This window comes from Ictalurus furcatus, chromosome 3 (assembly GCF_023375685.1).
Source record: "Ictalurus furcatus strain D&B chromosome 3, Billie_1.0, whole genome shotgun sequence".
Lineage (NCBI taxonomy): Eukaryota > Metazoa > Chordata > Actinopteri > Siluriformes > Ictaluridae > Ictalurus > Ictalurus furcatus.
In genome coordinates, this window is record NC_071257.1 from 8,176,461 (window position 1) to 8,203,869 (window position 27,409).

Consider the following 27,409-nt stretch of genomic DNA (forward strand, 5'->3'; position numbering starts at 1 on the left):
CGGTCCCTTTTCGATCAAAACACCCTCACATGATGCTGCCACTCCCATGCTTTCCAGGTGGCATGGTGTTCTTTGAATTAAATCCATTTAAATTTTTTTCTTTATACAGTGCCCTCCACTAATATTGGCACTCTTAGTAAATATGAGCAAAGAAGGCTGTGAAAATGTGTCTTTATTGTTAAACTTTTTTGATCTTTTGTTTAAATAAGTGTTCACAGCAATACTCTGTTCTCATGGATATCAAACAATTGCAAACAAAACACATGGTTTATCAAAAAATAATCTTTGTAGGTGTGCTACCCAGGGTTGGGAGGGTTACTTTAAAAATGTATTCCATTACAGTTACAAATTACTTCATAAAAAATCTAATTAGTAACATAATCCAAGTATCACAATATGAATGTAATGTAATCTGATTACGTTTGGATTACTTCAAGGGCACATTTGTAATAAAGTCAAGAGAAAAGCAAAATGATCTAAAATACTTTAATCTATATTGTGTTTGGTCAAAAGATTACTTTTAAATGAAAAAAAAAATTAATCCTGATAGTACCCCCTTTTTCTTTTTTTTTCTTTTCTTTTTTTTTTTAACAAAATGTACCTGTAATCTGATTATTTTGTTTTTTGACATAACTGTAACAGATTCGGTTACATGGATTCTGTTACTCCCCAAGCTTGGTGCTGCCTCCCTTTGCCAAGATAACAGCTCTGAGTCTTCTCCTATAATGCCTGATGAGGTTGGAGAATACATGGCAAGGGATCTGAGACCATTCCTCCATACAGAATCTCTCCAGATCCTTCAAATTTTGAGGTCCACGCTGGTTGACTCTCCTCTTACCTCATATTTACTTCATATTTATACACCTGTGAAACAGGAAGTCATGGTTGAACAATTTCCTGTTCCTAGTCACCAGGTGTACTAAAAAAAGAAGTAAAATATCAATGGGAATATACTTCCAATATATTTTTGTCATATGAATTCATAGGGGTGCCAAAAATTGTTTCACACCTATATTTAACCAAGATTTGTAAAAAAAATAAATAAAATAAATAACACCCCCCCCCCCCCCCCAAAAAAAAAAAACAAACAAACAAAAACATTTTCATTAAAAAAACAAAAAAAATCTAGACTGAGTGAACAGGTGATTACCAGGATGAATCCCTAGCCTTTTAAAGAGAACAGGTAATTATCAGGATGAATCCAGGGATTCATCCTGGTAATCACCTGTTCATTCAGTCTGGATTTTTTTTTAATGCTGTAGTAGGGAATTATTCCTTGTGTGAAAGATTTTCAGGCCATGGCAATGTAGGACTCAATGGAAGGACTTATTGGTGATTGTACATGTTTGGTACTTAATTTGTGCTGCCTTTCTGAATGATGCAATGTGTGTGTACAATTGCTTGTACAGCTGCTTGTGGTACCTTAAGTTGTTTGAACTTGTTCCTAAGGAGGAACCCAACTTGTGGTGGTCCTTTACAACTTGGTGTATGCAAACTTTTGACCCACTGGAATTCATCTAATATAAATCTGTCTTTAATCAATTGTTTTAAAATCACCTCTGAGGTGAAGAAATTAAATGCCTTAAAGAACATACATTGTGTGGAACTGTGAAAAACTGAGATTAAATCTTTAGCCTATGTGTATGTAAACTTTTGACCTCAACTGTATATATGTTCTGCTGTATTCTATAATTTATATATATATATATATATATATAAAACATGTTTTGGAAAACCAACAGTTTCTGGTGTCTCGTTGTGAGTGAATATATTTGATTGATTTTCTGCCTTGTGTACAACAACTTTTCCCCACCTTGTGCCCAATATGAATATTGTCTCCACACTTGCATCAGAAGCTATGAAGCAGGGCCTAGCTTTAAACAGGCACGGAGACAAAAGAGCCAGAGAAGTGCTGCTTTCCCACCTCTTCTGTATGGCTAATTCACATGAAGAATGAGAGATCATCAGAGGCATCAGAGGAGGTCATGTCTTAGCCTCTGTCAAGAGGGGCCAACAACAACAACAATAATAATAATATAGTAAACAATTTGTGACTATGAAAAGTATGTGCCAACATTAGTGTTCATAAATAAATTGTGTAATATAAAATTATTATTAATTCATTCATTTATCCATCTTTAATTCTAAAATGAATTATTAACTAAAAATGTTTAAACGTTGGCCATTACTAATTAATTCATGGAATGCATTAATGTTCTCAAATCCATTTATATGTGTTTGCGTTATATTTTGTAATTTTTGTATATTTTGTGTTGTAATTTGCCAAAATGTAGTACATAAGTTATGCTCCCCTTTTATTTTTTGACTTAAAAAAAAAGCCATTCACTTATTTGCACTTCACTGAACTCCTTGTCTCCATATTCACATAATATTTGCAGGTCTAAGGAATATCATATGGTCTTAAAGGAAGGTGAATGACCTCATATGAGGTCCTGGGTTATTTTACACACTGAAAATGAAAGGAACGTTAATTGTGTGTGATGGGCATGTGATAAAATACCAGAGGTTGTGTAGTACTATGGAAAGTTTTGCGTGAATGAACTCAATAGAGGAAGACATTTGTCTGGGGTCTTTAACCACAGCATCCTGAGCACACTGCCTCTTGTCTGCAGCTCACGGTTCAACTTACTGTGCTTGTTGAGAGTGTTAATGCATCTGTGTGCCTTTCCAGGCAAAGAATGTAGATTTCCTGAATAGTGTGGTCAAAACATTGAAAAGCGGCAATGACTGCTAGAGGTTTGGTTGGCCCACAGCAATAAGCAATGACAGCAGCGCTTGTTGAAAGTGTATATACAGATTGTTGAACACCGGAGAGGGATTTGAGTGCTTTCTTCTGATGTTTATGTGCCTTCAGGGGTTTCAGAGTCACTTAAGAATCAGTGTATAGAACCTCTCTCAGCAAGGAGCACATTCTAATCTAATTGAACTGCAGGTTTCGTCGAAATATAGTAAATAAACATAGCTAAGACTTATGGCATATGACTAAACAAACCCATTTTGTTATCCCTAAACCCAGCTGGGTGAATGTGCCAGCATCAATCAGCTGTGTTAATATTCCTTGTGCTGATGTTCCACAGGGATCACTGTTTGGGCCTCTATATTTGAAATAAACATCATAAACAGGCCCTTAATGTGAGAACTACAGACAGCTGCACAATTAGAGCAAAAATTATTGTCTAAAATAAAAACATTCAAAGACTGATTCAAATTTGTCACAAAAAAAGGAGAAACTACATGATGTTCCTAAAAAAAAAAAAGAAAAAAAAAAGTAATGCTATATATAATTACCCCTGGGGCGGCTGTGGCTCAGGAGGTAGAGCAGGTTTTCCACTAAACGTAGGGTTGGCGGTTCGATTCCAGGCCTACATGCCGAAGTATACTTGGGCAAGACACTGAACCCTGAACCCCAAGTTGCTCCCGATGGCAAGTTAGCACCTTGCATGGCAGCTCTGCTACCATTGGGGTGTGTGTGTGTGAGAGAGAATGGGTGAATGAGACACAGTGTAAAGCGCTTTGGATAAAAGCACTATGTAAGTGCAGATAATCTAACCCCCAAAACATGACACTCCTAAAGAATATTTTGAATAAATGCAAACAAATTCTCAAGTCTCTTTGGGGGACAACCAGAGACAGATGGTTGTTGAGTAGGTTGGGTAATGGATATAAAAATACACAATCAAATAAAAATATTATTAAGAACAATCAGGGCAATTTAATAGGGAGGCAAAAAATACCCCAAAATATCCTCACAGTTTCAGAATTGCAGGTATCATCATAACAACAAGCCGTTTACCATGGCTTCATGAAAGAAGACCCACAAAATACAGCACCTTCACCAAGAATCACTGCAATTGCAGTTGATGGTCAGATAAGACCAGCTGTATACCCACTGTAAAATATGGTGGTGGTTCATTGATGCTTTGGGGCTGCTTTTCAGTTGTTGAATCATGCGAAGCGATGGTGTCATTACTTTTGATATTTTAGTCTAAAAATAGACTACTCTTCTTACATATAGCATCTTCTTTATCTCAATACACTTTGACTTTGTACTGTACATACGACTTATTACATCTTTTCAGTGATACAGCTCAGTGATCCTTACAATCATCCTAATACCTTTGTATCATTACTTGCACCACACTGTATGCTTTTTTGTATTGCGCAATTTGCAGTATTCATTCCACGTGGAATATTGCGCAATACTTGTTTTTCTCACTGACATAAACTCTCTTTATGCTGTTAATTTGTATGCTGTCTCTGTTCAATTGCTGTATGCATGTTATGTTAACTGTAGGGATGTGCTATTGTAGCATAAGAATTTCACTGTCTCTCTTATACTCTGTGTTCTTGAAACATATGACAGTAAAGTTGAACTTGAGTATGAACTTGGTCACCTCTGCCAGGCCTCTCTAGGACTGTAGAGAGTTCAACAAGATAAACAGCTGAATCAACACAAAGATGGCTGCAGAACAAGAAAATCGGTGCTTTGCAATGACCAACTAAGTCTTCAGATTTGAACCCAAATGAAAACCTGTGGTTTGAACTAATTGTGAACTTACTAACCATGAGATTGATGTGGATGGGTAAAGATGGCTGTGGACGCTCTTCCCTGGATAGGGTAAAGATTGCACTTGCCAAAAACAATTTATGATCAAGTCTCAATCATTTAACAGTAGATACAATGGTGCTCGAAAGTTTGTGAACATTTTTGAATTTTCTATATTTTTTGCATAAATATGACCTAAAACAAAGTCCTAAAAGTAGAAAAAGAAAATCCAATTAAACAAATATCAGAAAAATATTATATTTGGTAATTTTTTTTTATCGAGGAAAATGATCCAATATGACATATCTGTGAGTGGTAAAAGTATGTGAACCTTTGCTTTCAGTATTTGGTGTAAATGGTCTGAACTTATATAGTATACCTTAGCGGTTCTACAAAGCACTTTACACTGTGTCTCATTCACCTATTCAGACACATTCACACACATGCAAAGCGCTAGTCTGCCATCGGGAGCAACTTGGGTTCAGTATCTAAGGTGTGACCCCCTTGTGCAGCAATAACTGCAACTAAACTTTTCCGGTAACTGTTGATCAGTCCTTCACATTGGTTTGGAGGAATTTTAGACCAGACCATTGAAACTTGGACACAATTGGGTGTTCCAACAGGAAAATGATCCAAACACACATCAGAACTGGCTGTGAATGGATAAAGCAGGCTAACATTAAGCTTTTGGAATGGCCTTCCCAAAGTCCTGATGTCAAGCCTATCGAAAATTTGTGGACTGTGCTTCAAATTCGAGTCAGGGCCAGGAAACCAACAAATGTTATTGAACTTTACCAATTCTGCCAAGACGAGTGGTCAAATATCCAACCAGAATTCTGCCAGAAGCTGGTTGATGGCTATCAAAAGTGTCTGCTCGAGGTGAAACTTGTCAAGGGACATTCAACTGAATATTAGGTGTGCTGTATGTATAATTTTGACCTTGTATGTATAATTTTGACCTTGTGTTGACTACAGAAAATCCCAAATAAATTAAAACTTGTGAACCAAATTCTTGTTTTTTATTAAAGATGCATGTTTTACAACCATTCTTCCCCAGAAAAAGAACAGTTCAAAGAAATTATTGAAAGCCCAATATTGCCATGACATTCATGTTAATGATGAGTGTATGTAAACTTCCAACCGCAACTGTGTCTGAAGCAATGTTTTGCAGGGGAAAAATAGCACTCTAAGGAAACTGCTTATGATTTTTTTTTAAATGAAATATGCATATAGATTATACAACATACCCACTAAATTTATACAATAATTTTTTATCGTTTTCATGTGGCCCATGGACCTTTTTATTTCAAAAGTAAATTAAATAAATTCAGCGGCACTGCGGCGTAGCAGACAGTGTTGCTGTCTTATAGCACCATGGTCTCTGGTTTGAGCCTGAGCTTGGGTTGCTGTCTGTGTGGAATTTTGCTGCTTTAGTGCTCCTCGCACTCCCAAAATATGATGGTAGATGGTAGATGGTAGATGATTTGCTAAATGAATAAATGTAAATGTAATGAAGAAAGTGGCTTTCCGAGTAATGATCTGAGCTCAACAATCAATGAGAACCTCAGAGTAGAGACACTGCTTTGCAAAATTGAGAGCAGCCGGTTGAGGTGGTTCAGGCACCTTACTAGTATGTCCCCAGGTCCTTGTAGAGCTGTATCAGGCATATTCCACTGGACGGAGACCTCTCCTCCTGGAGAGATTATAGCTCACTGTTGGCTTAGGAATGTCTGGGGATCCCCCAAGAGGTGCTGGAATCCATGGCTGGGAATGGAGATGTCTGAACTGACTTAATGATGACTAATTGAACTTCTCAGACTGTTGCCATGATGACCCCCAACAGGAAAGGTGGAAGCAAAAAAAGAATGAATGAATGATCAGAAATATTTCTGATCAGAAATATCAATCCAAGATGAACACCAGCAAATTTCCCATATCTTTCATGTTCCAAATATGGATCAAACCAATTCCAAGACCAGTCAAGCCACATCCCTTACCACTGACTCATCTGAGATTTCCAAATATAATTTAAACAGAATTAGAATTTCAAACTCATAATCAACTATTATATATTTAAATTTAAATTCAAGTCAAACATTCTTCACAAAATGTGCTCATATATTGTATCTTTGATCATTTCTTTCTAACCATAAAACCACATATATGGTTGCACTTGGTGCACATACATATACAGTATAATGTGCACAAATCGTAATATCAAAAGCAGAATCAGTGAGAAACTTTGGGAACATATGACTTTGCATGGGCTTAGTTCTTAGAGTTGATTGTTGGAATTTAAACCACCAACAAAAAATCCAGAATAGTCACTTACTCAAATATTACTCTATCAGTCACAGACCTGAAAACCTAAAGGTGGTAGTTACAGGGAAAATTTGGTTGACACTTCCTCAGCAGTTATCGTCTTACAGGAAAGGATTCCAGTAAAAGTAATTCAAGGAAACCCTCTGCAGACAGAAAGTTTAACAGATATGTCTGTCTGTCTGTCTGTCTCTCTCTCTCTCTCTCTCTCTCTCTCTCTGTGTCTTAAACAGACTCCTCACATTTATCTGTATCATCACTGGATGAAGCTAAAACATATGATTTGCATGGAACTGGAAGACTCAATCTCTGATCAATGTTTGTATCTGAGTGCTCATTAAAAATTTCAAAAGTTATAACTTCCTGTTCTTAATACTACTTTACATTCTAACTGTATATTTATGAAATAAAACTCTCTAACTTGGCCTGACTGCAAGTAGTTTTGATTTAATTTGTTTATTTAATGATTTCTGTATTCAGCGCAGGATGAAGATTTGATGGTTAAGTAGACTTTAAAAGACCTCTCTGTGTACAGCTGTCTGATATGCAGCAGAGAACATGATTTGAAGTAACTATTAAAGAAGTTTGTTTGAAGTTATAAACAAACTGATTTCTCACATTTACTGTAATACGCACAGACACTGCTTGGAGGAATGAACCGCAAAACCTACTCTTGTCCACTGTGTGTGTGTGTGTGTGTGTGTGTGAGAGAGAGAAAGAGAAAGAGAGAGAGACAATGACATGCCCAAAGCAGAGAACAGCTCAACATAAGCTATATAATTATGTCCACATGTTTATGCAAAGTTGTGTGGAAGGTACTGTACTTTCCATGTCTTGCAGATTAGCTCTGATAGGCTGCCCATTTGGAGGAAGGGAGAGTTCTCTTTTCATGTGAACACTCAAATTAAAGGGGAGTGTCTGTGTTCGGTATACGTTGTGTGCGTGAGATACAGGACAGAGTTTCAGGTGTTAATTTCAAAACAAAGTCTCTGGTCCTTTCTGTACATACTGTATATTTAAATACAGTGTTTAGCAATTATTTCTGAATGTCCAGTATAAGATCTTGTTAAAGGTTAAGTTCATCAACAAATATTTAGAATAATTAAAGCAAAGTTTCAATCAGTTAGTGATAAGAACATTTTTAACTGGTTACAGATGGTATTATGGGCCAGCATATACAGTTGCAATCAAAATGATTCAACCATCATTGCAAATCAGGTTTATTGTCAAAATTTACAGACTTTCAGCTGTTTGCAATGAACAAATCTAATAAAGGCAATTGAAATGGTTCAACACAATGAACGCTTCAAGTGGTTTCCCCAAATTCAACTGAAAATGCAACTTATAGTGATTTCTCCAGTCTCAAAATTATTCAACCCCCTGAATAGAATCCCTATTCTATGTACAACAGCACAAATATATAACATGCAATATGTGTTTTTGTTTGATTTGTTCTTTGCAAACAGCTGAAAATCTGTAAATTTTGACAATGAACCTGATTTGCAACTGTACTTATGACAACATTTCCATATTTTTTAAAATCTGCATTCAATTTCACGTTTTATTTGCAGAAGTGTTTCTGACATCTTAAAACGTTCCCTCTACTTGAAATAAAACAACAGATTGGCTTGTCCAAGAAGTCCAAAAGTCTATACTAGCCTTGGCACCATATTTTTCATGCAATACAGAGGCACCAATACGAAAGCTGAAAGGTTAATGCAGTACCCTCCATCAACTCACCCCCACGTTCTGTCCTTTATGGTGCCCCTGCATGCTTATTTTGTGTTCTTGTTGCATAGGCCCTTTTACACCTGGTATTAACATGCGTTTCGCATGATTAGATCACAAATGGTCAGTGCTTGTACAAGTACAAGAGCACATGGGGTCATGTGTGTCTCAGAGACACACTGTGATCTGTTTACTCAAACCACATACATAGGGAAGTGATCAGGGACGCATGTGTACATATTTGGAGTGTAAACGCTAATGTGTCTCAACATTGAAGGACCACCTAGTCACCAGTGTGACCAGGTTTTCACATGCAGTAGAGCTACTTATATTTTTGCAAACATTATATTTATTAAATCTCTATAGAGGAGCACTACCTCAGGCCTATTACCATTCTCAATATGAGCTGTGCTTGTTTATGTAGAAATGTATTTATGTTTTAAACTGTTTAACCTACTTTATTCTCATAATTTTCCTGACCGTTTTAGCACCTCATTGAAATAACTATTTAGGGAAATTGGGTGTTTTAATGGTGCTTCATTAAGTAATGTAGTATGATGTCACATTTTGAATGTTACACTTGCACAGATGGACTTGATGTTTGACTTTAAAATAAAGTTTGAAAATGAGTATATTTCATTTTGGCAGTGTAAATTCAGCCATTAGATGGCACTGTTATAGGAAACCATGTTACGCTGTTGGATAATATTGATCAAAAAACGCTGTGTAGGTTCTTGTTACAGCTACAGACTATAAAAGTGATATATTCTCTATGGCTCAATGAAATGTGTCTCTGCAATAATGTGCAGTGTAGTTCATTAGAGGTGTGTGAGAACAGTAGGCTATGTTGGTGTATGTAGGTGTGGGTGAGAGCTGAAGGCCTACAGTAACTTAAATTTTTAACTCCAACTCACATTTTTTCCCTTGTGTTTCGGTCAACAGCTCCTTTCTGTTGGTTAGCACCAATTTCACATAGCCTAAATATCTCCCAACAGCTTAATATATAGACTCAGGTCCAGATGCATAGCCAGGGGAGAGGATTTCTACTTTGAACCCCCCGTGAAATGGTATATTTTCCTATTCGAAATACTTATTCATGGAACATAACACTCAGACAATGCAGTATATTAAAGTGCACCTATTATGGGTTTTCAAATATTACCTTTCATGTAGTGTGTTATAGAGCTGTTTGTGAATGTAAAAAGTTTGCAAAGTTTCAAAAATCAAAACGCACGACAAAAAGAAGGAAGCGATTCTGAACAGCTGAAACGAGTCGTCAGTAATTCCAGACTTTACTTCCTGTACTAACCTACGTAGGTTTGTAACAAAAAGCCCAGCCTCTGGTCTTCATCTGCTGCTCGTGAACAGACAGGGCTGAAACTCATTATGGTAGTGGGCGTTTCCTTTTTGAAACACAATGACAGCGGTAGACCAATCACAACAGACTGAGACATCTGACCAATCAGAGCAGAGTATGCTCTCTGAAAGGAGGAGTTTACAATGAATCCTTTAGAACGGATCATTTAATGAGTCATTTTTGACTCTGGGAAAAAAGGTAATGCTGCAATTTAAATTATGAGCACATAAAAGTTTTTTTTTGATCTTGGATGCATGTAAATCTATTGTATGAGACCTTTAAAACAAAATTAGGCACGTTTCAAAACCATAATAGGTGCACTTTAAATATGCTTCATACATACCTTGTAATGCAATAACTGTTACTGTTATTTGACATTGAATAACATTTTGCACAGTCATTGCATCAATTTTGCTGTAATGATGTCCATAAAAGGTCAGCAGAGTCATTACGATGAACCACCGTCAAATGAACGCATCCCTTAGTTTGTTCAAATTGTATTGGCTACCAGCTCCTATGGGAAGAAACATTATTAACCAATCAATTTTTCCTGTACCCTGTGAGCTCAGGGCTATCGAGGTGACAGAAGTATGGTGACAGTGGTATGGTTTTATAATATAAAATGCCATTTTAGTATTGTTAGCATACTTATTTTAATACTTCTCAGTGGTATTTTATGGCAATGTTTAATATGGCAAGATTGGTTGATGTTAGATACCTGAAATGATTATGTAACACATTTGTTTGATCACTGCTTTCACTACTTTCTGGCAGGCACCCAACATGCACGAGTGCTTAGCACTTATCACTCTAACTGTACAGATCATGTCGTGATTTTATTTAGTATGTTTCCTCATTCTCCACTGACATCCATTCCTGGCTAGGTTATCACTTGAGACACATGGAAACACTGGGGTCATAATGAGCACATCCAAAGTGTCTAAGGCATTGTCAGGAAATATGCAAAAAAAAACAAAACAAAAAAAAAACAACAACACGTCTGTCATCTAAAGTTCTGAAGCTTCAGCACTGTTTCCCTGAGAAGACGTGTTTTGATTTGTCTTAAACTGTTTAACCTTCTTGTTACGCTGACAGATGCCGGATCAGATGGTTGATGTTTATCACAATTGATAAAAAAGTTTGTCTCAGAAAACTGCAGCCTCATTTCTATAGCCTCTGACTTGTACTTATCTGTCTTGGGTTTACATTATACTATCTTTTATTTGCATGGATGTCGTTTCAGTAATTTGTGTTTGTGTGTGCTGTAGGGCTTTTTTGGGTATCTATTTACAACATCCAGACGCCTTGGCTTTTCTTTCATAGAGAGCCCTTGTTAGTGTACACTGTGAATACTGACTGACTGAATAGTGTCAGCATGGAAAGTAGAGGTACCCTATTGTAGTTAATGCAAAAAAATGTAGGCCTACATATAATTCTAATCTGAAATAAAAGGTGTATAAATCGGCCATAACATTAAATCCACCAGCGTAATATAGTGTAGATCCCCCATGTGCTGCCAAAACAGTTCTGACCCATTGAGGCACGGACTGCACAAGACCTCTGAAGGTGTGCTGTGGTATCTGGCACCAAGACGTTAGCAGCAGATCCTTTAAGTCCTGTAAGTTGCGAGGTGGGGCCTCCATGGATCGGACTTGTTTGTCCAGCACATCTCAAAGATGCTCGATCGGATTGAGATCTGGGGAATTTGGAGGTCAAAGTCAACACCCTGAACTATTTGTCATGTTCCTCAAAACATTCCTGAACCATTTTTGCAGTGTGTCAGGGCGCATTATCCTGCTGAAAGAGTCCACTGCCATTAGGGAATACCATTGCCATGAAGGTGTGTACTTGGTCTTCAACAATGTTTAGGTAGGTGGTATGTGTCAAAGTAACATCCACATGAATGCCAGGACCCAAAGTTTCCCAGCAGAACATTGCCCAGAGCATCACACTTCCTCCACCAGCTTGCCTTATTCCCATTGTGCATCCTGGTGCCATCTCTTCCCCAGATAAGTGATGCACACTCACCCGTCTGTCCACATAATGTAAAGGAAAATTAGATTCAACACACCAAGCCACCTAATTCCATTGCTCCATGGTCCAGTTCTGATGTTCATGTACCTGTTGTAGGGGCTTTCAGTGGTGGACAGGAGTCAGCATGGGCGCTTTGATCAGTCTGCATCTACGCAGCCCCATACACAACAAGCTGTGATGCACTGTGTTCTGACCCCTTTCTCTCATAGCCAGGATTCATGTTTTCAGCAGTTTGTGCTACAGAAGCTCTTCTGTGGGATCGGACTAGATGGGCTAGCCTTTGCTCCCCTCACACATCAATGATCCTTGGGCACCCATCACCCTGTAGCCAATTCACTGGTTGTTCTTCCTTGGACCACGTTTGGTAGGTACTAACCACTGCATACCGGGAACACCCTTACAAGTCCTACCATTTTTGAAGATGCTCCGACCCAGTCGTCTAGCCATCACAATTTGGTCCTTGTTACAGTCACTCAGATCCTTTGTTGACATTTGCCCATTTTTCCTGCTTCCAACACATCAACTTTGAGCCCACCCCTTTAAAGGTGCCATTGTAACAAGATAATCAGTGTTATTCACATCACCTATCAGTGGCTTTAATGTTTTGGCCAACTGGAGTATATACATATATAATGCATTTCTTCAACAATAAACTTGCATTGTGTTTATTTTACAGTCAGGATTACATGTCAAAGTGCTTCCTTAAATTAGACACAAGTTAGGCATTTTTAGAAAGATGAAAAAGAAGCTTTTATTTACAGCAGTATTGCACAAGTTCAGCACAGCACAGTTTCAGTGCAAACACAACAAAATGTACAAAAGAACCAAAGAAAAACGTTTTGCTACAAACGTACTGGGTCTATGAGGTGGAGCAGTTAATTTGCAGGTAATGAGACTGAATTTATTCAAAAATACAGTGAACTGGAATGCAGAACGGCTTGAAATTGAACTTCTCTGAAAATGTATGTTCTGGTGGGGGAGGGCACAAATATTTTGACATGAAACATGACATTTCTATTACCGGGAGTTTGATTCTATACCAATCTTTATATGGTTGTGCAACATACCAGAACACAATGCAAACGTCAACATTTACATACAGTATGTCAAAACAAGTTCTTTGGTTTGACTGATAAACCTGAAACAGTTAGGGCAAGCTAAAAATGGGTTGTTGTCATTTTGACAAGAAATTCAATTGTGCATGAAAGAAATGATTAAAAGATGATGGAAACGAGATGCCCATAATCGCATTTTAACAAGTGGATCGTGGGTATCTTTAATATCTGACAATTCATCTTGGTGTCTATTGTCATCAGTTAACATATCAAACATATTTAACATATCAGTTGTGAAGTGTCAAGAATGTATGACCCATCTTTTGCAACGCTAAATGCAATACTGGGAAAATGGCAATACATGAAAAAGGGTTTGGGTAGATGCAGGTTAGAGCCATGGACTGGATCATGAAGGAAGCCCATTTTGTTTAAAACTCCACAGGTATAAATCCCCTGAGTCACTGAGGCTATTTTTTATAACATCAATACATCACAATTATTGAATCTAGACTCTGTGATTAAGGCTGTTTTTGGTCAATAGTCAGCAAGAATAAAACCTCACTTGAAAAATCCCCTGAATCGCTTTAATCTCACACACACACAATTAAAAGTGGATGCACCACCCATTATGAAATGCCCAATACAACCACAGCTGACCAACCACATGTGTATTATTAAACCCTTCACTCATTAAATTACTCCATGGGCCAAATTTAAAACAATTCAAATCATTAATTTGTTAAAAATAAAAGTTCAATAAAATCATTTTAAAGCGGAAACCTGTCTTTCTCGTCTGTCCTTGTGTTGTGTTTCGTCAATGTTAAATCACTTGGCCTCAAAACACGAAAGGGCATCGTTTTAAAAAGCCAAACTGCGAAATGAACTAGTCATTGAATGTCTGACCTGGTGTGTTTCTATAGCTCTCATAAGCTGTCAATAGCCAGTCGTAGATTTCCTTGTTCCCACCAAGATCTTCAGGGAATACGTGATTTTTCAAACAATTTTGTATGTCATGTGTAGACTATTTATACAGAAGTGCAAATTCTGAGTCAATAAAGAAGGGCAGGCAGAACTGCAACATTACCGCTAACTAATCCACTCCAATTCTAAACAAAACATAACACAACTTAAATACAACAGTGGCAAATAAATACAGAACTAAAGTGAGTTTTTAAACGATATACATAGTTAAAATGAACATAACGAAAAACAAACAGCGAATGGGCACTGAAAGGGAAAGATAAGAGCACTGAGGCCATGAAGGCACGTTTTCGACACGTCTTCACTTGGCGAAAAACGGAAAAACTCCAGAGACAGAGAGAGGCCTCACCACCTTCTCGACCCAGTGTTTTAATGGCTCAGCTTTCCATGTTCGTGCAGGAAACATAGCTGTCTATGACTCCAGGTTATCCCAGAATTCCCCACCCAATTCCAGCGCATCCAGATCCAAATTCTCCTCTGGACAGGGAAAGTAGAGGTCAGCGTGTAGTTCAAAGAGGAACAGATGCTCCCTCATAGTGACATAGAGGCAGACAGAGAGATAGAGCAAGTGAGAGAGAGATAGAGAGAGAGAGAGGGAGAGAGAAAGAGTGAGAGAGCAAGCGCAGTCTCTGGTGTGGCGTATTTACATATCTACAATTGGGTGCTACTTGTCTGCTGGGTGCTCTCTGTGTCCATCATCTTTGCCTCAGGAAGAATTGTAATAGCCGTCCAATCAGGAGCCCGATCCACAGCATGATGGCGGGCTCGTTTTGGGCCTGCGGACGGGCTGCGCCACCATTTCTTTCTGCCTGTTGAGAGTTAAGAGGAAAACATTTGCCTTAGTGTGTGAATACTTTGATTCATGAAATCACTCTCAGAAATTCAGACAACTTATGTGTATATTACAGCCTCCTGTGGTATCAATCACAGCTCAGTGTGATTGAACCACACCCCATTGTCTCTAGCTACACATGCTACTCCTGAGTTACCACTGATCCTGACTCCTTCTGCTCTCTGGACCTGCCTGCTCCATCCTGATGCCTCACTTTTGCTTTGAGCTTTCATCGCCTGAAATCTCTCGTTGCTGCTGAGGCTCACCCAACATGGACTGCCTAAAGACCTCTGTGAGATTACTGTGGATGGTACCACACAGACAGCCTAAAGACTGCAATTGCTAAGAACAGTTTACGCTCAGGTCTCCATCACTGAACAGTTAATAACTTCAGTTCGATACCACAGACTTAAAGTTAAAACTCTATGCTCCTACTCAAGTTCCTGTTAGCACACTTGTGCTGGTGTCACCCAGATGAGGATGGGTTTCCTTTTGAGACTGGTTCCTCTCAAGGTTTCTCGTCTCAGGGAGTTGTTCCTTGCCACCGTGGCCTCTGGCTTGCTCATCAGGGATACATTTAAAAAATTTCATTGTTAAAAAGTGCTATATAAATAAAACTGAATTAAAATTAGCACTAGCTCCTCATGTCATGTCATTCTCCCAGTCAGGGATCTTGGCATCACGATCAGCTAGCAGTGTTTCAGCTAATAAAACGGAGTCTCCTCGTTAAAGACAAATTGGCTTTGTGAGATCTGGCAGCAGTCAGGCTGAATCAGGTGGCCTCTTCTAGCCCTTGCTTTTGGCGTACTTTCACACCGAGCACACAGAGTGACCCCGATAAGAACAGGCCATTTCCCCCTGGGGACTCTTGGCAGGAACCAGCGAGGAAACACACTCCAGAATGAAAAAAAGGAAAAGAAAAAAACCTTTCCTGTACCGCATAAAAGAGGGATGAAAAACACCAGGCTCGAGAGGGCTGCTTCTACTTCAGCTCCAGGATAAGAGCCGTTTGCCTCAGACTAATAAGGCCAGCTATAAGAGCTAACAATCAGGGACGAATAATAAAAAAGAATTCAATCTGGATTAAGGCAGGTGCACATGCTTGGAGAGGAAAAACCAGGAAAGCAAGAGGATACTGACTTGAAACATGTGGTCTGAATTAACCTCAATTTATTCCACTTGGCGAAAAAGCGATTTTTAATAAACAAATACAGCGGGTGAAAAATAGGGGGGGGGGGGGATGATTCAGAAAAAAAGCCCAGCCAAAAACCACAACGTGCCCAAGAAGTGATTGTGTTCTCAGCCAGAGGAAACAGGTGAGAAGGAAGTGGAGTAAAATGGAAAGACATTTAACCCTCTGGTGTGGCAGAAAGAGCGAGAGAGAGAGAGAGAGCAAGCGAGTGAGAGATTGAGTGAACTGCATCAATACCATGAATGACTGTGCCAAAGGAACGATTTAAGTTTTAACACGTCACCCAGTGTCACTCAGGTCACGCTGGATTACTGAGACGCAGTTACACGTCACTTTCAGTCGATGGCTTTCAACCCAGATTTACAAATAAACAACCGAGAAACATAGAAATAAGCACACATCTAGACGTTCTGAGTAAAAGCTACACTTAAAATGCCAACATGAGCTATATGAAGCCATTTTATTTGGCTCTACTCTCGTGCTACTAGTCAAAAACTACCAAGATCCGATGAACAATATACAATCAAGCACAACTGCATTACTTTTCTTTTACTATTATACACATGCACATATTTGGGTATTTTTTGGCAAGTTAATGTCTCAGTTCAATCGGGTCTAAACACTACTGCATCGTGCTCTTCTGCAGAGACAGCATGCAGTCCCAGTTCAGAGCCAAATGACAGGGGGAGCATCCCTTTAATCATCTCCAATTAACTTACATACCACTGTGTAAACAACAGGCAAGGAATCACAGCTATAGTAAAAGATCAGTTCTTTTTTAAGCCTCAGTATATGTACATGGTGCGTATCTAGACCGTACATGATCAGATCACCGCCATGGTTCTTACAAACAACTGCAATACAATACTAAATTAAAAACAGGGGCATGCAGAGAGAAAGGGAACGATCAAGAGTGGTTATTCACTCACCACGAGTTTTTGCTAATATATTCTGAGATTTATTGAAGCTGTTTTAGCAGAAAAAACTTACTTAAATTATCCTTATCCCTATAAAATGTCAGCTTATTATTCAGTTATTTATTTTTTATTTATTTGATAACTATTATCCATCCATCCATTTTCTGTACCGCATATCCTACACAGGACCACATGGAGTCTGGAGCCTATCCCAGGGGACTCGGGGCACAAGGCAGGGGGACACCCTGAAAGCGTACCAATCCATTGCGGGGCATAATCACGCACACATTCAAACACCCATTCACACACTACGGACAATTTAGCCACGCCAATCAGTCAATCAGAGTACCCGAAGGAAACCCCCAAAGCATGGGGAGAACATGCAAACTCCACGCACACGGGGGGATGCAGGAACCAAACCTCCGAACCCTGGAGCCACCGTGCCTCCTTGAAAACTGCTATGAATTTTGTTTTTTAAATCCCTTTTTGATTGGCATAGTTATGAAAGTGAAGTAAATCTGGGGATAATTATACACAATTTAAATGATACTTAACCTGCAAAGTCTATTTGTTGACTTTACTCAACTGCCTTGTCTACAGTCTTTTAAAGCTGTTGTGATTGGGCAATAGCTGATTTATGCTTCATTAACTGGTACAAATTACAGCAATGATTAACTCCAACTCCAAGTAATCAAATCACATGTCCAAAATCGGAGTAAATTCATGACGCCAAGAGCAGAGACAATGCATCAATAACACTGTACGTATAATTCCTTTATCTTAAACCCAATAATGATAGCATGAAAATTACAATACATGTACATACCTTCAATAATAACAACTATTTTCTTGATGGACTGTCTAATACATGGCTTTAACCTTGACAAATGGACATCTCCTCACGCTTGTAAATCATTAAGCTTCTTGCCAGAGACAGAGTGGTAGTTTTGCGTTGCCAAACAGCATGCACGAACATAAATACCGTCACCCATCATCCCCTGAGAGGTGGCTGCTTGAATAAAGAACGGTCCACAGGCACAAAGGAAGACGCTGTTCTGCTCCGCAGGGGCAAGAAGATGTGCAACAAAAGAGCACTGATGCATATCACTGACAAAAGTCGACCGTGTGCACTAGTGGGATGCAGAGTGGGCTAGAACAACGCCAACAACTCCGAAGCCAGACATCTGCTCTGTATTAGCGCTTCACTTGCTTACTCTACTGGAGTGTTTCACATCTCACACTGCTTCATGAAATGCGGAGTAGGAGGCTTAGTGGTTAGCACCTCCGGGGTTGCGGGGCTCGAATACCGCCTTCGCCCTGTGTGTGACACACACACAACGTATGCACAGAGCTTGCATGTTCTCCCCGTGCTTTGGGGGTTTCCTCCGTATACTCTGGTTTCCTCCCTCAGTTCAAAGACATGTTGTAGGCTGATTGGTGTCCAAATTGTCCACCGTTTGTGAACGGGCATGTGAATTGGTGTGCGATTGTGCCCGTTGATGAGTTGGCACCCCATCCAGGGTGTCCCCCCACCTCGTGTCCCAAGTTCCCTGGGATAGGCTTCAGGCTCCCCCAAGACCTTGTAGGATAAGCTGTATGGAAAATGGATGGATGGAGTCCAGTAGGAATTCTGAGACAGAGCAGTGAATAATAACAGCACAGTGGCAAAATAGGCTCTCAGCAAAAATGTTTCCTTTTTTCCACTTCTGAACTGATAATTGATCAATGCTGAAGTAATATCGGCAGGACACTTGGTGTACTGTAGAAGGCGAGTGGCAAAGCAGGCCAACATGGTCTCATAACTCTGTGGGTGTAAAACATTTTGCACGAGTGCACTCGTATGAAGAGACGGTTCAAATTAGGGGGAGGGAAAGTATTAGCAGTGTTATACTTCGTTACAATTTCAGTCTAATTATACTGTAGATGTTGCACGAGGCTTATCAGAAGGCTGCAGATCCTGATCTTTGATCACGTGCTAAAAACACAAATGAGCAGCACTGATTTATTTAGTGTGGTCACGCAACATGTCTCCTCTATTCATTCTTTTGCTTGTAATGGGAACACATGGATGACGGCACTAAAGAAAGCTCTGAAAGTAGGTCAAGTGACATTTATCCATCAGACAAAACAAAGCAAAGCAGTGACATCACAGACATGTGAGAAGGAAAATAAACTAAATTGGAGGTTAAAAAAAAAAGCCCAAACATATCCATTTTAAACTTCTTTGCACAGCTCAGTTCTGACCCTGACTGAGAGCAGAGCTTAGCTGAGCCTCGAGTGCGTCTGCATGGCGCTGAGCAGAATGACCAAGTGGATAATTAGAGCCCAGAGTCTAACCACAGGGTAAACATTATGAAGTCAACTCGTCCAGGGTCACATACGAACCCTGCCATGCAACACTCTCAGCCTCCTCAAACTTTTACAACTATTACAACTACTACCTTCTCTGTACATCTGCAGTGCTACAGTAACATACTATTGTGGTCATTAGCTTAGCTCTGAGACGGCAAAGGAAAAAAAAAAAAGAGAGATCGAAATATTCCTTGCCTTCTTTGGAGCCATCTTTGAACACACATCAGGTAGTACATTTAAAGTCTAGGAATTGAATGCTCGCTTAAAAATGACAAATATATGCAAACACTACTAATGTTCACCAGAGATCATAACGTAAACATCCTTGCTTGAAATCTATAATACAGAGGATAGAGCATGAGAACCAGACAGACTCTCACATGTCACAAAGGATTCTTAAATGATTAATGTTTGTGTAAGAAAATAAAGTAAAAAATAAAGTTAAACACACACACACACAATTGTGCCATCTAAACAGTTCTTGAAAAAAATTCAAACTAGGAGCAAATCCAAAGTTGTGACTGACAAGCTTATAGTCAACGTATGCGCAAGAGACGAGTTGTGGAATGCTGAATATTGTAGCTTCATTACAAGCTTGTTTGCAGATAAGCCTTTTCTGAAAGGGAAACTCTCCGTTCTACAAAAAGAACTTAGTGACAGTGGAAAGCCAAATTAAAAGGCATGTTTTGCAGAACATTGTACGTGGGACACATGACACTGCACCTGTTCTGCTTTCTGGCATATGACATCGTTCTGTTACCGACATCTTAGCCACTTCTACATGGAGGTAAAGGAAAACATAACCAAAACAAAACAACTCCGATAAAGGTGACAGGCTGTCTCTGAGTCAGAATATTACTCATTGTTTCAAAAAGTTGCAAATCAAGCTGGTGCTTCCTGCTCATCAACATATCTCTGTATACTAATATAGTTAACAACACAGGAAAGTTACTCTGAGCTAATGTGTGTGTACATAGCTAAATAGTGTTAAATCATTGGTGGCTATTTTAGCTTAATATAATGAAGTATCCCTTTCAATCCACCATGGCGCAGCTTCTCTTCCGCTATGCTTCAGAGTGTAAGTGCGTTATAGACACGTGACAGCAATGCCAACGTTATGATGATGTCTGAAACGCAAACACAAAACGAACCTCTAGTCTAAGCCGTTTACAATGACTCTCTTTCTAAACCATAGAACACTAATTGATCTATTTTACAGAGCTGAGCAAGTGAAACAACAATGAATAGGAGAGAGAGAGAGAGAGAGAGAGAGAGATCAGCTCATGTGAGATAAGTTGCTATTTGCATAAAGAGCTCAGGGTCTGGCCTACATGAAAGCATGTGATGTGGAAGAGTATGATGACATGCAATACCATACTAGCATCTGACATAAAAGCTAATGTGCTTGTGATAATGAAAGTACACCAAGATAAAGCTTAAAGATTTTCTGGGGCGAACAAATAAAGATAGAGAAATAAATATCGAGATGATCCAAAAAATACAGCTTACATGGCTTAAAAAGAAGCCAAGCCACTGTCGTCCAACACTGGAAAACATGTTACTAGAAGTTTACTGCAGAAAAAAATGAACACAATTATATTATGCTTTATGCACTATGTATATGTGTAATAAATGCGTAATAAGTGTCTCGTCTGAGACGTAAAATCATGGAAGAAAATTATAAAGAGCTCCGTCCTCCATGTACACAGTTAGAATCCATCCATCCATTTTCTGTACTGCTTATACTACAGGGTTGCTGGGAACCTGGAGCCTATCCCAGGGAGCATGGGGCACAAGGCAGGGTACACCCTGGACGGGGTGCCAATCAGTTAGAATAAAATTGTTGGAATCATTTAAGAAAACAGGATTTCCCTTTCAGGAAAGGTTTCAAGCAGAGCCTCTTTACAAGAACTAGTAACCTCCCAAAGAACCCTTGAGAAATTTCTATTTCTAGAATGTACCGCATGACTCATGAGAGGTGGTTCCTTAGGAAAGGACCTTGATTTCTGACTATAAATGAAGTGATGCAACGTTCAGACATGGGAGTAAAAAAAAAAAAAAGGTACACAAATCTTTAAAGTAAAGGTTAGTAAACACATCTCAAGTCAGAGCCCTTCTCCCTATAGTATAGGAAATCTCAAAATGCTTTCAAGACTAGATCCTCATAATGAACTTAGAGAGAATAAATATATTCTTCAGACAGATTTGCAAACAATCTGTTATTAAACACACACACACACACACACACACACACACATACACTCAACTATATGCTTCTCACCTCATGAAAATAAAGCTGGTTAAATTCATCCCCGATGCGCCGCAACTCTTGCGCAATTTCCAACTCCGCTTGCATGTCCCCCGCAGATGCTGCTCCGTGGGGTGGATAGTGGTTAAGGAGAGCAGGCCATAATTCTACGAAAAGATCAACAAAGAAATAAGGAAAGATAAGGTATGTGCTTACTATGCAACTTACCCTCATGAACTAAACATAACACCAGAAAATCCTTTCTATAAAAAAATTATAATTAGGTAGATACAGTCCATAACATTTTTTTAAAAAAGCAGCAATGTAACACAAAAAGAGGTTATTTTATACTCATTCATATCATCATCACTTCAGCACTGGTAGTCATGAAAACATGATTCGGTCGAAATCTTGTCTGTAGTGAGATGTCAAATGTTATGCAATGTTAAACAATCCTCTTCTTGCCTTTTTCCTGTTGTCTTTATCTTATTTCTGATTCCCGGCCTGCCGGTAACAAATCACATTTCAGCCTCTCTAAAATTCTTCCGTTCTAAGAAGCGTTTCAGCTGCCACGCGCTGACGATTTTGAAGAGCATACATGATCAGCATGCATGAACGTTAGGACAGTAGTTTGAACAAGTGAGATAACTCAGTGAAACTGCACTGAAACTCTAAAGACCTACTGTAAATCTGAGTTGTGGTCAGAATATACTGGAGAGAATACCGAGGCTAAGCGCTAATAATACAACCACAATCTGGCTGAAGGTGCAATGATTCTCCAGCTATGACTCAAGCGAGAACCAGTTTTACTGTTATTTCTCATGCCCAATCATATTACGACCATATGCTACTCATTTCCACACGTCAGCCTCGCTGAGGCTTTCACTATAAAATAGCCAAAAAAAACTCACTCATGATATTACTCAATTACATTCTCTACTTTTACAAGCTTGCCACAGGCCAATACAGACAGCAATACTGACGGGTAATGATATAGTGTTTGTTTGTTTACATCTGAAGTGTCACTGTGGTCGGATGGGTTTGCGATGTGCTCTGTTTTGACTTACACACTAACATGATACAGTCTGTTACACTGTGTCAAACATATCACAATGTATGCCAGAACCCTCTCTATTACATCTCAGCTGGCACTGATGCGAATACAACTGGCAACCATACAGGCTCACAGTTACAGGGTCAACTTACTGACATGAGGATTTTCAAGACGTCTCACGAAGCAAAACACGGTCACGTCTGTGTGCTGATTTGATGACTAACTGCTACAACGAAGCCAAACAAAACAAGTGAACACTGATGGGGTAGCCCTGCTTCACATGAGACAGATGAGAGCCTTGATAACTTAGTGTTGCTTTCCTTCTCCAATAAAAGTGTCCTCTTGGAGACAGGACACTCGCAAGGCACTCCAGGAACACGATTTATCACAGGCTCTCATCTCTTGCCTCTCTATAGCAGAGAATAGGAACTGTTAGATCTCGTGTCCGGGCTTCACAAAAGACTATTTTGACTGCCAGAGGATAGAGCTTCTGCTCCGGCTGGTCACCTGAAGCCTCCGCAACAGGACACAGGAAAAAAAAAATAAGCAAACAAGCAAATCAGCTTACTCCATCGCTTCCATTGTGAGGAGAGGTGCATGCTAACTCCCTGTACACTCTAAACATGGGGGTTGCCCTTGGTGCGAAGACAAAAAAAAAAACAAAAGTGTTTCCTGTGGGTATGTGAAAAGGTACACGGACCTCCTAACCCAAACGGATGTTCATGCACATGCAAGTACAGTCACATGTGTAAACAAACACTCAAAGGTTCTGAAAGAAATGTGAATAATAGTTGACATGCTTTTTTTTTTCTTGGGGGTGGGGGGGGGGGGGGGGGGGTTGCAACCAGTAGTGACTGTTTAACGCAAGAGAAGGATAACTAGATTATAAAAGGTGTTTACTAACCTTAATGTAACTTTGCAACACAACTCTCTTCTATAAGTACAGAAATACTAGGCATATCATGCACATTTTGTAACTCCACAGCTGGGCCAAAGTTTTTAAGTGATCATGTCATGCACGGTAAAGTTTTGAGAACTTATTATTATTAATAATAATCCCCCCCACAGAAGTCGTTATGAATGAGATATGGTCGTGAGATTACGGTCAGAAGCATACCGTGCAGAGTGTGGAGAGTACAGTAATATCAGCATGCAGTCCCAGCACTCTAGGGGAAATGTGGCTCGGGTCTTACCATGATTCTGCGCGTCGCCTCGCGCTTTGGAAATGCGCTGCAGGGCGTGAGTTATCACTTGACTAGACGGACTCGGGGTCTGAGTGGCTGTGCTATGGGTGATTAGCGGAGAGCTCGGCTCACTGTCGAACGAAAAATATCCACTCGACGACCTGGAGAGGGTTCGGAACACAGGCGACCTCGACTGGTAAGCCACGCGGCTATTCGGCAGCGCGATCCCTCCCCTAATCACTTCCAATTCTCTGTGCTGAGGGCTCTCACACGGCTCGGCCCGGGAGGCGCTCTCTCCGCGTCCCCCCTGCTCCTTTAAGAAGGCTGGGCCATCGGCCCGGTATTGCCGTCTGCGGGATAAAATAAAACAGCAGTAATTACCTACCGTTTTTGTCATTGCGGGTGTAAAAGTTGTTTTGTTTTTGAATTTGTAACTCGAGTAAACCTGCGCGCATGAGCGAGGTTCTGGCACCGCTGCTCGAACATGCACGCGACGCACCGTTTTTCCCCGTTTCAGTTCACCGCTATGTTTACTAACGACGCCAGTTGTTGTGATGGCCGGGTCATGCGAGGCAGAAGCGCCGGTCAAACTGCGTCACAAGTCAAATTCATTCCGAGCCAAGAGCCAACTTCCTATTTTCTTTCTTCGACGCGAATCGCCTGAAACACGCCGCGTTCGTCACGTGAAACGCGTTTAAAGAGCTCGCGGCTTTGTTAAAGAGCGCTCGAGGATAAAACGTCACTCGCACACCACCGGAGAATTTAGAAATCTTGTCTCGTGCACAGAGGAAACTGTTCGCCTGTGGCGCGCGACTGTAGCTTATGTGAAAGCCTTTTTGTTGTTGTTGTTGTTGTTGATGATGATTACTTTCTCCGTGCTTGCGTTTCTAAACAATGTCAGTACAGTCAGTAACTCACGGGTAATGTAGTGCACAGCTGCCTCCACACCGCGGACTGCTCCAAACGGCTGTAAACATTAAGTTTATCCGCTCGTGCCGACGGCGAGGTGACGGATTCCTGCCGCGTGCGAGAAAAACTGCGAGTACGAGCGGCACGAAGCGCGAAACGGAAACGCGTGTCCTCGGCATCAAAAAAAAAAAAAAAACTACCAACGATTGGATTACAGCGTAGTTGACTGGCAGTCGAGAAGCCAAACAAAAAAAAAACTCATCCAAAAAGAAGAAAAAGAAGTTTTCGGGAAATTTTGAGCTCCTCCTAGCGGCTTGTGAGCAACGTCTCAGCAAATAAGCGCAAAACAAAACAATGTAAATATTCAGCATCCAAAAAGTATAGGTATCTAAAGGTGTATAACCGCAATATTTCGTACCCCGTGCTTTTCATAACATATAATAGTCGTTTTACAGGTGTTGCGTCAACGTCACGTGAAGAACAATCCCGGTTCCAGCTGTGTGTAGACTATTACCAAAGCCGAAAACTGTGCCATCCCTACTGCTCTGATCCAGCGCTCGTGCGTGGGCAACACAGTAAAACAACAACAAACAGGTGCTCTCCTCTTTTCCACAACACGGCTAAATAATTCAGCATGCTTAAGCGGCAGATCAACAAGGACTTTTTATTTATTAATTTGTTATAAATCTCCCCCTTTTCTCTATCATCTAAGACTGATGTCCTGCACAGGAGTGTTATGGTGCGAGAACACCGCGCAACTTTGTCGGCTTATTTCTATATTAAAGTCGAGAGTAATTATTATTATTATCATCATCATCATCATTATTATTATTACATTTCGAAACAAGCAAAAGCAATACTAACATGCCTTAATTGCATTAAAAAAAGTCCCAAAATAATCCATGAGCTGGAACGAATTCAGCCTTTCACGCAAACAATTGGCAGACTATTATCCCCCTTTATTGCCTAAAATAATCATTTAGCGCTTCTTGGAACGGTTCTCCGAGCCTAAAGAAAGATTTAACAAGCGACCTAATCCCAAAGCATTGTGTGCCATACTCACTTGGACATGTTTCTGGGGCATACGGCTTCAGGAGACCAAGGACAGAAGAAAAACCGACGACGACGAGCTAAGAGCATGCAACAGAAATCCACCGCTTACAAAAGAACACAGAGTCTTCTCTGATTGCAGGATGGCTCAATAGAACTAAAAGTTCCGAGTTGTCCTGTTAGTGGGATATATATATAGAGACTATATATATATATATATATATATATATATATATATATATATATATGTATATATATAGAGAGAGAGCGAGAGAGAGAGACCTCTTCCAGTTCGATGAGAAGCGTCGCGGGGTTTATTTTCGACTCTTTTGTTTGCGGCGCTCCGAGAGAAGCGCACTCCTCTGCACTATACTTCCTCAGAGCGACTCCGAGCAACTCTGCGTTACGTTCACGCAGTAAAGCGCCCTTTGGCCCCGCCCACTTAGGGGTGGGGTCTGTAACTTAAAACAGGACACAGGCGTGTCTGCCCAACCCCTGGATCGCTTATAACTACAGTACATGCATATATGTACAGAATAGATTGTAATCTATAGGCTATAACGGGTGAAAAAAGACGTAAGTTCAAAAGTTTGCGCACCCTCTTTCTGAACGTTATAAATGTTCCTTAATTACATTAAGCCCACCGTTTTAACTGCTTCCAACTTCCAACCTTTATACGTTTTACTGCTTTTGGAGCCTCTTAATTGTAACTGTAGACATTTTTCCCCCCAGTTTTCTTTTGTTATTGTTTTGTTGCGGGGTACACCTAGCCTATATTTTATGTTATACAGAGGCATATTTCCCATTTTTCCCCTTCACATAGAAACCATATGAGAGGTTTGCATTCAAGAATACTGTGCAAGGATTGTCCTCTACATTACAGGCTATACAATCCCATCAAGACTGTACATGGTTTTAGTTTTAGTTTATTTGTTTTCAAATCAATTAACTTCTTGTGGCAGCACACATACGTTCTTATTCATAATTTATTATTCATTAATAAAACATGAATACATGAATAAATCAGGGTTTGTAGCTACACACATTCAGAAAGACTAACAAATCTTGGGGGGACAAGGGACGGTGGCTTAGTGGTTAGCGCACTTGCCTCACGCCTTCAGGGTTGAGGGTTTGGTTCCTTCCTCCGGTACTCTGGTTTCCTCCTCCAGCATGTTCAAAAGTGTGAATGTGTGTGTGATTGATGACTGCACCCCATGACAGATTGGCACCCCATCCAGGGTGTCCCCCGCCCTGTGCCCCATGCCCCCTGGGATAGACTCCAGGTTCCCCCTGACACAGCAAGGATAAGTGGTACAGAAAGTGAATGGATGGATGGATAACAAAATTTTTGGCATGGAGTCAAAAATTCTGCCTCATGCAAAACAACCAGGAAACAGAAACGGAAAGAAGTGTTGCATATGTGGAAATAAAGTTTGCATTAAGTTGACAAATTCTGATTCTGGGCACAGGACAATGTTCTAAAGCCTTTTACACATTAGTGTTGGGCGATATAGACTCAAAACTATATCAGAATATCTCATGGTAATTTTTGCCGTAACAACATAAATGACGATATGAAAATAGTAACTTTTTTGGCCATGAGTCACAGTGGTCAGTGTTTTTGCTTGAG

At 40.0% G+C, this 27,409-nt stretch overlaps 1 protein-coding gene across 3 annotated transcripts; it reads right to left on the minus strand.

The window, feature by feature from the left end:
• Positions 1–10,435: 10,435 nt before the first annotated feature.
• bcl2l11 (BCL2 like 11) lies at positions 10,436–27,005 on the minus strand. Of its 3 annotated transcripts, XM_053620617.1 has the most exons (5): positions 26,062–27,005; positions 25,793–25,955; positions 23,830–24,170; positions 21,616–21,749; positions 10,437–14,850 (listed from the first exon to the last, which is right to left on the minus strand). In XM_053620617.1, exons 2-5 carry the CDS (start codon positions 25,867–25,869, stop codon positions 14,737–14,739), a joined length of 666 nt encoding a protein of 221 aa, XP_053476592.1. In that variant the 5' UTR covers positions 25,870–25,955; positions 26,062–27,005; the 3' UTR covers positions 10,437–14,736. The 3 variants fall into 3 exon arrangements, with proteins under 3 accessions (XP_053476591.1, XP_053476592.1, XP_053476593.1); XM_053620616.1 differs by lacking the exons at positions 25,793–25,955; positions 26,062–27,005 and adding an exon at positions 24,739–25,785 and having other exon boundaries at positions 10,436–14,850; XM_053620618.1 differs by lacking the exons at positions 25,793–25,955; positions 26,062–27,005 and adding an exon at positions 24,266–25,785.
• Between the last annotated feature and the right edge of the window lie 404 nt (positions 27,006–27,409).